Source organism: Taurulus bubalis (genome assembly GCF_910589615.1).
Source record: "Taurulus bubalis genome assembly, chromosome: 7".
NCBI lineage: Eukaryota > Metazoa > Chordata > Actinopteri > Perciformes > Cottidae > Taurulus > Taurulus bubalis.
In genome coordinates, this window is record NC_136595.1 from 24807691 (window position 1) to 24821623 (window position 13933).

The 13933-nt window shown below is 40.8% G+C and overlaps 1 protein-coding gene across 1 annotated transcript; it reads left to right on the top strand.

Moving 5' to 3' along the window:
• On the top strand, nucleotides 1–10573 carry chaf1a (chromatin assembly factor 1, subunit A (p150); the record flags this gene model as incomplete). The annotated part of the gene is made up of 16 exons (XM_079220744.1): nucleotides 1–64; nucleotides 1286–1333; nucleotides 1573–2237; nucleotides 2849–2911; nucleotides 3095–3324; nucleotides 3471–3552; nucleotides 4927–4995; nucleotides 5225–5442; nucleotides 6374–6542; nucleotides 6784–6864; nucleotides 7305–7412; nucleotides 7923–8172; nucleotides 8372–8531; nucleotides 9214–9535; nucleotides 9628–9712; nucleotides 10384–10573. 16 exons carry the CDS (start codon nucleotides 1–3, stop codon nucleotides 10494–10496), a joined length of 2727 nt encoding a protein of 908 aa, XP_079076870.1. The 3' UTR covers nucleotides 10497–10573.
• Nucleotides 10574–13933: the final 3360 nt, after the last annotated feature.

Genomic DNA, 13933 nt, shown 5'->3' on the forward strand with positions numbered 1-13933 from the left:
ATGTTGGCGGCGGAAAACCCACCTGTGGACGGACGTTTGGCAGCATCGACTCCCCGTAGGAGAGGTAACGTAACGCGAATGCTTATTCTAGAAAGCTTACAAATTGGTTTGATCAACTTGCCAACTACTATAAAATGAAGGGTGATAGAGTTGCGACTGCACAGAAATTGTGACAACGTTAAGCAACAGACGTTTTTAACTTCAATTAAGCCGTTTGGTAGTTTCCCCCCCCTTTTTGTTCTTTCTTTAAGCGTAACCATTAGCTCACGTCGGTGTCTGTGTCACGATGCTAAACTTTCCCCAACATTACAACTAGCTTGCTCCTTCCACCCTCCTAGCACTGCTAATATTATCACGACTCCAAACTTTTTTATTTTTACGTCAAAAGAGACACAATGACGTCACGTTAAAGTAAGTTGGGCCTTTTTAACTAAAAGTGTTTTACAGCCGCGTGTTAAGCTGCTCTTTTGACCATCGCCCGAAAGGTGCCCAAGCAGTAGCTGGTTTTGTTGGGTTAGCAGTCAAGCTAACGCTCGTCACATTAGCATATTTTTAGTTGGTTCACGTTCAAAGCATGAACAAAAAAAACAAAGGAGTAAAGAGCTGCTCCTCTTGTCTTTGCTCGTGCATTCATCGATGTTTCTCGTAACTCTAGTAACGTCAACTTTAATGCAACAATTATCCCCCTAGTGCAACTTTTAGTATTTCTTTGTCGGGCATGCATCTTCCCTGCCTGACAGCCGTGTGAAGTGCCTGCTCCTGCGCACTGGACTGGGCCTGCAGCACATACTAATAAAAACCGATTGGCGGGAGAGCAAACCAAACACAACCATTGCAACACCGGTAACGTTAGCACACCGACGTTGCAAACTTTATTTGTGACCTTTTAATACGACACTTTAAAGAATAGTTATATGCTTAACGAAAACACTTTCACGTCAATACAGGGTGATCGAGATTTAATGATCCACTGCACACTTGCTGCTTTGGGCTGTTATTACAGCAGTAAACTCATCTTATGTTGCTGTAAACGGAGTCTTCATAATAAAGTGGCTGATCTGAGTTGTTAAATGTGAAGACTAATCTCAGTGGTTGTCATTTTAGTCTGCTGCACAAAACTTCAGCTGTTATTTGTTGCACTGTTGTCAAAACTTTGATGATTTGCTCAATCTAACAGCCTGGTTGGTCACTATTCACAATATGAGTATTGTTTTGATGTGCAGTTTCAGTTTTAAGTATTATTTTTTGATGCACCTTTTTTGTTTTTGCTCTTTTCTTTGTTCAGGGATGGATTGTAAATCGAGTAACAACGCCAGCAAGAAACTTATCCAAGGTAAACAAATCATTTTTTGACACGATTTTAAAGTATTACCTATGAGAATATGACATCATCTGATGCCGTCCTATGGTTATACAGCAATGAGACCTACAATCTGTGTTGTCATTGACATTACTTTGTATGTAGTCTATCAATAAACACAATAATTTACTTTTACACGCATTTATTTAACTGTTTTGCATCACAATAGCCATTTTAGCCATTGATACAGCTTTTTTTTATTCTCCCTGCAGCTCGTCTCCCATTTAAGCGCATGCACACTGAACCTAAAGAGAACCAGCTGCCTAAACGCTCTTGTGCACATGCCTGCCCAAAACCAGGAGTTCCAGACAGGGAGAATGAGTCCTCTCCACTTGCTGTACACAGTGGAGCACCATTGGTTAATGGTCGCGGGCCCCTTGACGGCTTCCTCAGCCGTCGGCGCCCTGAACCCTCAGAGAACATGGTTATAGATCTGACCTCGGACAACACCATGTCTCCCGCAAAGCGCAACGTTTCACCCGCTGTCGCTTCTCCCTGCCGCCAAGCAAAAGACGAGCATCAGGGCAAAGACAAAACGGCATCTTCTGGGAAAACCGGCAGTGTAGACCCCACTCCCAAAACACACATTTTAGACTGCACGGTAAACAGCGACGATGAGGACGAAGAAGAAGAAGAGGAGGAGGAAGAAGACGACGACGAGGTGGAGGAGGAAGATGATGGTAATCAGACGGCAACTAATTCACAGCTGGACTCAACGCAGGAATCTGAAAGTGAGCCGGAGGAGCAGGATGAGTCAGGAAACGTTTCCAGTTTAGGAAACCAGTCCATGCTGTCAGCTTCATCCGTCAGCTCCACATCCGAAAGCTCACCAGAGAAGTCCAAGACTGATGACCACACACCCACTAGTACACCTAAAGTATGTACATCTTCCATTGCTTGCTTTTTATTTCAACACACTTTGGGCTGTGCAGTATTAGCTGATGCAGTGTCACACAATATACATTTATGAGTATTCCTAAGTGATCATTTGGTTAAGCATCTGCATATGTCACACTAAAAAAATAAAGATTTACATCTTGTGGGAGAAGGAGATCTTCACACAATAAGATGTCGTGGTTTAGTGATCAAAGCAGTTTTTAATCTGCCTTTGCTTTCAACCATTAATATAATTTGTAACATGTTAACTTGATTATTTCTTCACTCATAAAAACAACAATTCATTGATCAATAATGAATGATGGAGATTATTTCTCCACTGCTCTTAAGACTTTTGACTTTGTCAAATATCTGTTAGTTCAGACAATTACCTCTATTAATAATGTGGCAACCGTTTTGAGGAGGTAAACATGAGCTTTCAGATTTATTGTAGATATTTACACAATTTTTTTTTACCCCATACAAAGGTTAAATACAGTACAGTCTTAATACAATGACTTAATAACATAAAACATTGACGAGGCTGGATGACATTGTGTTCAACACAATGATATCAGTTTTTTAGTTTTACATTTTTCCTTTTCCTCCCAGCAGCCAAAGACCACCCCCAAGATTCCATCGGATCAGAAAAACATCAAAAGACGGTCATTGAAGGTAAAACCTTTGATTTATACATGAGTGCGGTTTGATTTTGTTTCAAATCCTAGAGTTGTTTAGTATCATGCCTTCAAACACAACCTGTTATGTGTCCTATGTCTCCCCTACTTTAGTAATTAAAACTGTTCTAATGTATTTTTGAGTAGAAAATAAATATTGACTGGGCTTTTGTAATTGTAGAATGAACAAGATGAGAAACTCCGTCTGCGACAGGAGAAAGACCGTCAGAGGGAGGAGGCTAAAGCTGAAAAGCTGAAACAGAAGGAAGAGGCTCGCAAGCTAAAAGATGAGCAAGAAAAGGAAAAACGAGAGAAACGAGAAAAAGAGAAACGAGACAAAAAGGAGAAGGAAGATAAGGAAAAGGCAGACAAGTTGAAAGCGAAAGAGGACCTGCGGAAATCAAAGCTAGAGTGAGTAATGCAAGTTCCTTGTTGCTCTTTAAGTGAGGACTCTCCATCTGGCATGTTTTCAGTTCCATTAGTCAGGATGGTTAAAAATACAATAACGCACACATTTATTTTTGTCTGTTAAATGTTTTGCTTTGAACGCGTTTTAGGGCAAAGCTTGAAGAAAAACGGAAGAAAGAAGAGGAGAAGCAAATGAAGGAAGAGGAGAAACGGTTGAAAGAAGAGAAGGATGTAAGTTGACGTGTTTGTATGAGCTGTTAAACAGAACCTGGTTCTAAATTATGAAGTTAGAATATTTTACCCAAAACCTCACAAACACAAAATAACTGAATAGTAAAATAAGTCACCAAGCAACACGAGATCCGACCGTCGCACACGGCCCGGTTCTCGAGAGAGAGGGACTACCTTGGTTATCTTATGCTTTCGGCTCGGCTGTTATCAAACTAGAAAAATAATAAATGTATGACAAACTCTTGCAAGGGGATTTAATTCTTATTAAACCCGCTCTCTGCCCGTAGACACCCAGCAGTAACCGTAACTCTCTCTCAAATATGTGTCTGTTCTGTAAGTGTATCCTGTATATTTATCAGTGTGTGTGGGGCCGTGATGGATTAACCTCAAACTTACCTCGGGGGCTGCCGGTACAGGTTGTCGTTGAAGAAGATGAAAAAGGAGCTACGGACGCGCTGACTTGATTTAAACTTCGATATCAATCAATATTTATTTTAACAAAGATAGAAAAAGATGTACAAATGCAACCTCAAAAGTACTTAGAAGAAAACTGAGAAGATAGGAGAGCGGAGGATCTACTGAAAGTGTGGAGAAATGAATTGTCTCAACTACACCAACGTATTGCTCAAACGCAAATGACTTTAAAACTTTTATTCTCTCCCAAATTTCATCTGATGCACAGGCTTTCTTGAAGGCCCCACCCTTTCCGTGTTAACTTCTAATTTGTTCACACTTCGATCTTATCAGCCTGTTTCCTTTCACCCTCCCAGTCCTCAGCCATGTACACAGAATAGATGAACATTTGAACATCACTTTACTACAACCGTTCTTTGAAGAAACACAAGCATTTGAACCTTTTCAAGCTACACATTAAAACTTGCCAAGCAGTGATTATGTCAAAAGTATTTTCTCAATATTCTGTACTCTTATGCAAGGTGGATCACGGTCTCTAGCAGACACACTTTCGTCCACCCTGAGCATCACTAGATTATATTAAAGAAATAAAACACAGCTAACCACTTTAACCTTTTTAAAGACATCAACCCACACAGAAGAAATTGCCCTGTGACACAGAATGACCCCTGAACCCTGGGAGAACCCTGTTATCTGCATCCTCTGCTCACCGCAGAGCCTCACAGTTCGTTACTGCATCCGGTGGCTCCGCCTAAAGAATTTTGTTATTTCTTCACTCTTGGAAACACTGCAATGTCTTCCTAGGTTAAAGCTGAAAATAAAAGATCAGGGCTCTAGTTGATAAGATATTCATATTGCAGGTTGTCCAACAGAGCTAGGTAGAAGCGCCGACATTTTGTGTTCCATATTTGTAATGAACATTACTGAATAGTCTGTTAACCGGCGTGTATCTGTTTACAGCGCCTCAAAGCCACGAAAGCAGAAATTACACGTTTTCTGCAGAAATCCAAGATCCAACAGGCTCCAAAGGTCAGTAAATATCACACTTAATAATAGAATATATTGTTTTGTTAATCAGCTGGGGGTATCCCTTGATATAACCGCAGAGCTCACCATGTTGTTTCCTAAAAGCTAGCGACCTTTTTAAGATTGTTTGAGTTGCATTACATGCTCCGATCCCCTCTACACCCCTCTTAACTAAGATGGTCAAGTTAATTCATTCATATTAATAACATAATAAACAACATTGCCATTTCAGACACTTGCAGCTGCGTGTGGGAAGTTTGCTCCATTCGAGATAAAAGAGCACATGGCTCTCGCGCCGCTGTGCCGGGTTCAGTGTGAGGACGCAGTCCTGGAGGAACTGGACCGGTGTTTGTTGAACCCGGCTGACGACCTGGGTGGACTGAAGGGCTGGATCGGGCCCAAACCCCGCCGCTCAGGACCCACCAACCCCAGACAGAGAGACTCGATCTGGTAAGCCGGACAATTGTGCATAGCCGTAATTTGTGCGCTCCGTTTGTGACTGTTTCTACATTTAATCACATGCATTTTTTGTTAGTTTTTTTTGTCTGCATTCTACTGACGCAAGATTATACACGGTGGTTTTATAAATTACCAGTATGAATTGAATTACTATTGTGATTAGCAGTTAACAGGTGGGCAGGAATTTATCGTTGCACTGAACCGATATTTTTCACACCTAATCTCTGTGTTCGGCTTATACCTAACCTGATGCCAGAGTTCCTTTCCTCAAATGTAACCCTTTTGCATCACTTGGGACATTTTTGGCTTTTTTTATTTCGTGATAATTTCATCATTTTATGTCCATGCATATGGAAAACATGTTGGCAAGAGTGAGGGTTTTCTCTCTTGGATTCAACGACGACACAAACACTTAAAGCAGTGGTTCTCAAACTTTTTCTGTAAACAACATCATTTTTGACTCCATCTGTGCTTTTTATAAATAACAGAATAAAGAAAATTACAATCACTTTCAAGTAAACCAGATTGCTCCATCAGACCCCAAAAAAAAAAAAAGAATTGCAATCACTTAGAACAATGAAAATAAAATTCTATCTGTGCAAAAAACAACTAATATTTAGGTGTGTGTGTTGGTGTGAGTGTGAGAGTCACATACAGAGATCAGAGAAGTGTTAACGCGACCATGTAGAGACAGAAATGACATGCCGTCCTGACGATAATATAAATAACATACGGCCGTTTATTTTGTTTAATAAAAGAACAAGGTGTAGACCTCTTCTATAGGATAGAGAACCTTAAATTACTTCTGTTTTTTACATAATGACAGTGAGGGCGCCCCCCTAATATAACGGTAGGGGAAACACTACCTATCCAAAAGGCTTCACTGACCCAATCCGTTAAACATTGGGTCTGTTTTTCTCAGCGAGTGTATAACAGCAGAAGCGCCTGAATCGGATGGCGTGCCGGATCGTAAACAATGTGGACCCATGAAGCTGCTGCAGTTCCACGCAAACTACCGTCCAGCGTACTGGGGCACCTGGAGTAAGAAGAGCTCTCACATCTCGGCTCGCTGCCCCTTCAAACGAGACAAGGTGAACCTGTTTGGCAAAGGCATCGATCTGTTTTGGTTACTAGTTAGAGATCACAGCATATAATATACATATGTGTTCTTATTATATTAACTTGTTTTTACATGTAACAGAAGCAGAAGTCCCAGACTACATAGCTGTGCTTTTCTATCACTTACTATTTTAGCTTTTATTCAATATTTTTACTTCATCCAAGATTTGTGCTTGTAGCTGTGAAACTAATCGCTGTCTTCTGTCACCACAGGATTTGTTCGACTATGAGGTGGACAGCGATGAAGAATGGGAGGAAGAGGAACCCGGAGAATCCCTGTCACATAGTGAAGGGGTGAGTTGCATTGTACCGTGAAAAAAGTGTGCACATTACTTTATTTTAACATTTACTCCATTTAATATCTATCTAAATCATTGCCCAGTATTATAGTTTAAACGCGTGTGGAAGTAACTATAAGTACCCTGGCATCTACTAATAGTTTGTAAATCTCAGGCAGAAACTAGTTTCCATTTCTCATCACACAAATCGTAGATGTGCAAAGATTTAGATTTTCAAATGGAAAGTGAAAATGTGGCTAGTCCACTGAAACCTAAAATTTAAACATGAAAACAACAACAAATTCCCAAACGTTGATGTAGATTGGACAACAAAAAACAAATACTTTAACACATACAAAAACATTGGCATAGTCCTTCTTCTTTTAAGGCTTTGAGTAAAAGTTTTGAGTTTACTCTCGAAGTTTAGCTGACTTTGAACCTTTTGATAATTTTCAGGAAGACGAGGAGGAAGGAGGTGAAGGAGTTGAAGACGACAGCGACGACGACGGCTTCTTTGTTCCTCATGGCTACCTTTCAGACGACGAAGGGGCTCCAGAAGAAGAGGTATAAAGAGCTGCGGTGTTTGTTGTTTTTGAATAAATCTTTAATTGTCTCATGAAGGCCTTTACACGTGAGGCGTTCTCTTTTTCTCTGTTGTTTTCGGCCACATGTACTTTTACACAGAATGTGAATATTACGCGTTTCTGAACTTTTTGAGTCTGCGAATTAAGGCATCAACTAAAACTTATATTATAATGTTCAACAACAGTAGGGCTCTGCAGTTCGAACCTCGCAGATCAGATCTACTCTGTCTGTTCTTACCTTTCACAATAAAAGCCTCAGACTGCATAATTGTTTACCAGAAAGAACACAAATTTACTCAAAGCTTTTCACTAAAAGGAAACTCAATAAAATAGTTTAGAGGAGCTGAAGCTATTTAGTTGGTCCTCAAATCTATTCATAGCTTTGTTCATTAGTCACGCCCACCCAATGCTTATCGGCCTTTAATCTGACAGACTGGTGTTATTTCTGCTTCCTGTTTGCGCCACTATTAACACACATGTAACCTCCCAGGTGGGCGGTGACCTGGAGAAGCAGAAGCTACGCCAGAAAGTGAAAGCTAAGGAGTGGGATGAGCTGATGTCCACCAAGAAGAGGATGAAGGTGCTGGACCCGGTGGTGAGGGGCTGCGTCTGGGAGGGAGAGGGACCGGTCCTGCAGCTCTTCCAACTCTACGCTTTGTGTCTGGTCGAGCCTCTACCCAAGGCCGACACCAGCCCCAGCCCAGAGGCGTTTCTACAGAAGCGTCAGCGGGAAGCACAATGTAAGTGTGCGTGTGCGACGTGATTCACTTGATGGTTTAAAAAAAGTACGCCTGACTACATGATCAAATCTTTCTATCGAGAACTGAAACTGTGTTTCTGTGGAAGTCAGGATACGTTTGTAATTTATTTGGAGTGTTTATTATTCATCAGCTGATGATGCATTCTAACCCAACGTCTTAACACTCTTTTCTCCCACAGTACTCGGTCAGCTGCTGCCGCTGCTGCACGGCAATCTCAACAGCAGCAAGGTGATCATCACCGAGTTTCAGGAGTTTTGTCGTCAGCAGACCTCCTCTTCTTCCTCCTCCCCTCCCGAACTGTCCAGTCCTCAGAGCCCAGCGGATAACGTCCCCACCAGGTAAAACAACAATATTTGGTGATATAATGATGGAAGTAGTACAATTGTCGTATCCCAAAGTAAAACGTAACACAGTTACAAATATCATGATTATCATCTCCATTTACTTAATCGTCTACAACGTAGATGCGTTTATTGTCATCTTCTGTGCTACGGTTTACACATTCAGAGCAAATTCAATAAAGAAAGACATAAACAAGTACAATGTAAGATGTAATAGTATAGTAATAGTATAGTATAGTATAGTATAATATTATCTATAAAGATGTTCAGATCAGTGTGCTTGAGTTTTGAAGGGGAAAAATAAAGTACTGCAATACCCTGAAAATATTGCTCAAAAGTGCTCAAAAAGTCCTTGATATTCAAATGAATCACAAAACAATGTCTTATATTTATAATACTTTTGACCTGTCTGTCTTATGTACTACTGACCAATCAGCCTAATAATTTCGTGCACATTTATGACTTTACACAAGGACCTCTCACAGTGATTCGCACTTTTAAAAGACCGTGAAGAGATATAAACATTGACTGAATTAATTTATGTTTAATTAAAACGTATACTTGGGGAAAGAAGTCCTTAATAAAAAATAAAAAAGTGCTTAAATTTCATTTTGTGACGCCGTTATGAACACTGAAATGATCGTAATTCGTATCGTAACATTCCTCCCTCGATCCTCAGAATACAGGTGAAGCGCCTCATCAAGAGCAGCGCCGTGTATGAGAAGCGCTCGACCCACCGGCGCTGCTGCTGGTACGCGCACACGGAGGTCCTGTCCCGCTGCGGGCAGGAGGCGCTTCCCGTTCCCTGCCAGTGGACCTACCTCACCACCGGAGCTCGAGAAGAGTCCCGCGAAGAACCCCAGGCAGCCACGGGCTCTCAGGGAAACTCTCCCACCACACCGCAGACCTCCTCCACCACGTCGTCATCCTCCAACAAGAGGAAGAGCACAGGCAGCATGTCGATCACCAAGTTCATGAAGAAATGCACCGACCCAGAGCAGGTAGAGAAACACAGTTATTAAATGCCACGAAGCAATGTTTTAGTTTTTGTGCTCTTAAGTTAATCACACTTTTTGGGTATCGCTCTTTCCAGACGGAAGCCATGGAGGCAGACGGTTTTCAAGCGGACACAGAGGAAGACGACGAGGAAGACTGTGTCATCATCGGCACACAGAGTGGTGAGTTACACACCAGTTAGCTGGAGAAGGCAGGTTGTGGCCTAATATTGTCAGTTTAATTCAACAGCAAACACTGTGGTACAATACGTCACATATACAGGGTTCATACGGTCATGGAAAACCTGGAAAAGTCATGGAAAAAATGAATATCTCAAATGTTTTAGAAAAGTCATGGAAATGTGTTATATTCATGTGTTCATTTACGCTGAGTTTGAAATAATTAATATGCTTTTAAAAGAAAGACGCTCAAAATATAAGCAGGCATACATACAGGCATCTATATAAATGTTTATTCTTTTAATCAAACTATTCTCTCATTCATTTGTGTCATGTAAGGTTTACTGTGTGCTTTGTATTCTCATTGTTAGTTTAAATACTACATTTACTCACTTTTTACTGTTTACACCGAGATTTCACAAAATGTTTGGTCATGGAAATTTGGTTTAAAGTCATGGAAATCCATTGGTCAGAATGTGTCTGAACCCTGAATACATAAATATACATAAACACATTACAGAAGTAGCACAGTTGTAAAAACAGAGTATGTGACGGAGGTGCCAGAGATGAGATTATGTGATTGTGGATTTGGTTTGTTTTAAGCTGTCTCTTCAGTTTTTTGTTTTAAAGGTGAGAGGTGACATTTTTTTAACTAATTGAATGTCACCCTCTAGCCTCGACCACAAAGACCTCCTCCAGTGAGGGAGACTGTCTGATGGAAGTCACCCCCTCCGACACGGCGGCTCTCCCCGTGGCCAGCGCCGCTCCAGCACTCGCCACCGCCTGAGGGAACCGGACAGGCCGGCTCCTCTGATCAAGCTGCCCCTCCATAAATGTCTACTTCCTGGTTCTGAACTCTACTGTGTGTCCAAGACAGAATCACGTCTTCAAGCGAAGGGGAAGCAGCACACTCTGATGGTGACTTCTGCTCAGCATCAAGCTCCTTCTCGCCTTTTTTTTTTTTTTTCTCATTTGTTTTTTTTAAAGAGTCGGGAGTCATCTTGCCTGTAAGATGTAGCTTTGCCTAAAATCAGGACCGTCTGACTTGATTATTAAGGGGCAGTTTGGCCCGATGTTCATTAACTATGTGTCTGATTTTTGCATTGACGTGTCGGTCGGGCTGTTTGACGTGGACCTCTTATACATAAAGTCTCTGGCGCTGCTTTAGCAGGTTGGGTTGAGCAGAGGGAGGAATCCATGACGTTCTTGGATCTCTTCGTGCGCGTGTGTGTATGTGTGTAAATATATATAGTTTAAAGAGTCGGGGAAATCAGAGGCTGAAAGTCCATCTGTACATTTCCCTTCGACTTTCAATGGGTGCATTTACTCTGCAATTTCTAACTCTGACAACTCACTGGAGTAGTTGCTAGATCTGTACTTGTACAGTTAGGTCCAGTGTCACAATGTTTTATAAATATGTATTTTTTTCAAGAATACTTGGAACAGGATAAATTCATTAAACATGAATAAAAGTACTGCACTTTTATATTCCATTCATTCCTCGGTGTTTCTTTTCAATCGTGTTTTAAAAAAAAAAGAAGTTTATCCTAACTTTGACATAATACTTTACTTTCTTAATGAAAAAAGACAGATTTGGAGACTTTCTTTAAAAGAATATGAAAATATTTTTATGAATTATTAACATAGTGACTTATGGAGCCCTGAAAGTACTTAATTTATTTAAATTGTTTTAAATCTGTGTTTTATTTTGTGTGCATAGGATAAATAAGCTGTCGAGCTCAGTTGAAAGCAACACTTTAAAATGTTTTTTAAGTGTTTAAAGACCGAAACTGATTTGGTATAAAAATGTATTTAGGTTTGTATGTCGACGTCTTTGCACAATGATGGTGCGACTATAACTTCACAAGGAAGTCACTCAGAGATTATCTCAACACGTCCGCTTTAGTCGTTATTTTCACATTACTTTGCGTTTACTGGCATGAGGTCGTATGACTCCTCATGATTGCAGGTTTCGTTTTTAAGTCGTCTTCAGTTTTTATTTAAAGGAGACGTAATTGATGCTTTCTCTTCACTCAATAAGACTGTTAGTTAGTCGTGGGTGGCTCCGACGTCTGATTATCCACCGATAAACATGCTGTTGATTCTCGACATTAAAAACACCTTTTTTAAAAAGGTATTCATTTGATTAAAGGGATAGTTTGGATGTTTGGAAGTGGGGTTGTGGGATGCACTCGGTTTTACCTGCTGTTCAGGCGGGAGTACCGGGACTGGAGCAAAAGCTATTTTAGCCACTGAAAAAATAATCTATTTGCTTACGTCAGCGAAATTTTGTATATTTTCACCACTTGACCTTTCCCTTTCTACACCCTTATCGTTGCTCTCTTCAAAGCCACTAGACTCCTTTGACGAAAATAATATAATAATAATATAATAAATTTATTCTGTGAGGTAGAATTACTGTTTTTGTGAAAGGAGTCTTTAGATTTGACAGCAGTTCTGTCAGAAAAAGGGCTGTGTCACAGTAAAAATAACTACCACATAACTTGAACTGGTCATTAAAGCATTTCACTACTTCTACATGTCCAACACTAGAATACAACATTGAGATGGTTGACTTGGTTCTTGTATAACAGGTTATTTAACATGTTGGAAGGCGTGAAGCAGTTTCCCTTTAAAAGGTACAGATTGAAATGAAACGCCGACATTCTTCATATTTCTGTTTATTAAACAAAAAGGTTTCGGTGCGATGCAAGCGATCTTGGTTACAGGCAGGTTATTGAAAAGCAACGGAATACAAGTCGGATCATATCTGCTCGCTAATTCTTCTTGGTAAAGTTACAACGCTGATAATAAAAACAAAAATAACCATTTCCATTGAATACCTGTGTGGGCAGCGGAGGACCGACTCGGCCTCACAAATATGCTGAGATCGTCAATAAAATGTTACACTTGACATCAAATCCCAGCAGTTGTGCTAACCAATAATTACAACCGGTTTAACGTGACAATTGTAATGTAAAAAAGGAAATGAAAAACAGGACTTTTGATCCATTTCGATCACTTTGTTTGCGTCCAACTCATTCTGGATGTCGGAGACAGATGAGCAATGAGAGGTAGGTCGTTGTCGTCTGAACCAACCACAAACAGGAGAAACTAAAATTGGCATTTACAGATTTACCTGCTATAGATTCATATTGAGCAAAAACAAATATACGAACCTTCAACGACATGTCAAGAGGAAAGGGTGGATCTTAAACATTCAACACAATGTTTTGGGAGGAGGGGGGTAACTGAAAATATTTGCTCGTTCACGTTCTCCCACTGTTTGAACTATCGACCGTTTCTATCTCAAGGAAATGTGTTTGATACAAATACAAGACTCAAGACGAATTAAAAACCAACATTATCAAGACGAGCTTCCAGATGGAACAACAGAAATATACCTGCCTGCATGCCAAAGAGTTTACGTGAAGCTTCTGCAGTGAGCCTTTGCAATAATATTGTTCACATGAGTCGTGTGGATAAAGTTAAATCACTTTTTTGTCGTTGCCATTTTACATTTGGGGCTCTTTTAGTGTTTTATAGTTTTAAATAACCCTGAAAAGTGCTAACACTGTGTTAACGTAACACATTGGGGATCTTATCTCTGCCCGAAAAGGTTATGCTTCATTAGTCAGAAACACTAGTGGCCCGATGGTCATGAAACTTGGTGGAAGGGTGTTAGCATTCGCCGAGGAAGATCCAATAAGTATTGGAGCATAAAACAACATAAATTACATAAAGTTTGTATTTATCTAAGCAAGGCCACCGCAGAGCAGCGGACAAACGGGAAAGCCGGACCCGTATCCGAACAAATCTTTGTTCTAAGGACGAAAAACACCGTTTAAACTTGAGCACCGCCAAAAACACAACGAAAAGCATTTGAAGTCAAAAGCCAAATACAAAGTCCACAACGGGATGTGACCACATGTACTTCACTGCTCTCCTTCTACGCGACCGCGCAGCCACACCGCTAATCCGACTGTTGTGTAAGCAAGATGGACCGTTTACTACAAACACGGGGAGGAAGCGTCGACACGGTTAGTCTCAACATGCCACATGACGGGAAGGTTGTTGGTTCAGAGCTTTTCTCTCTCCCTCCATCTGTTAGTAGCTGCTGCAGAGAGACATCATCCCCACGCTATGCTCAGCAAAACAAGCGCATCAGGGGTGACGTTGCCCCGCTCGCCTACGACCGCTACTGACTGAGGTTAGCATCTGTAA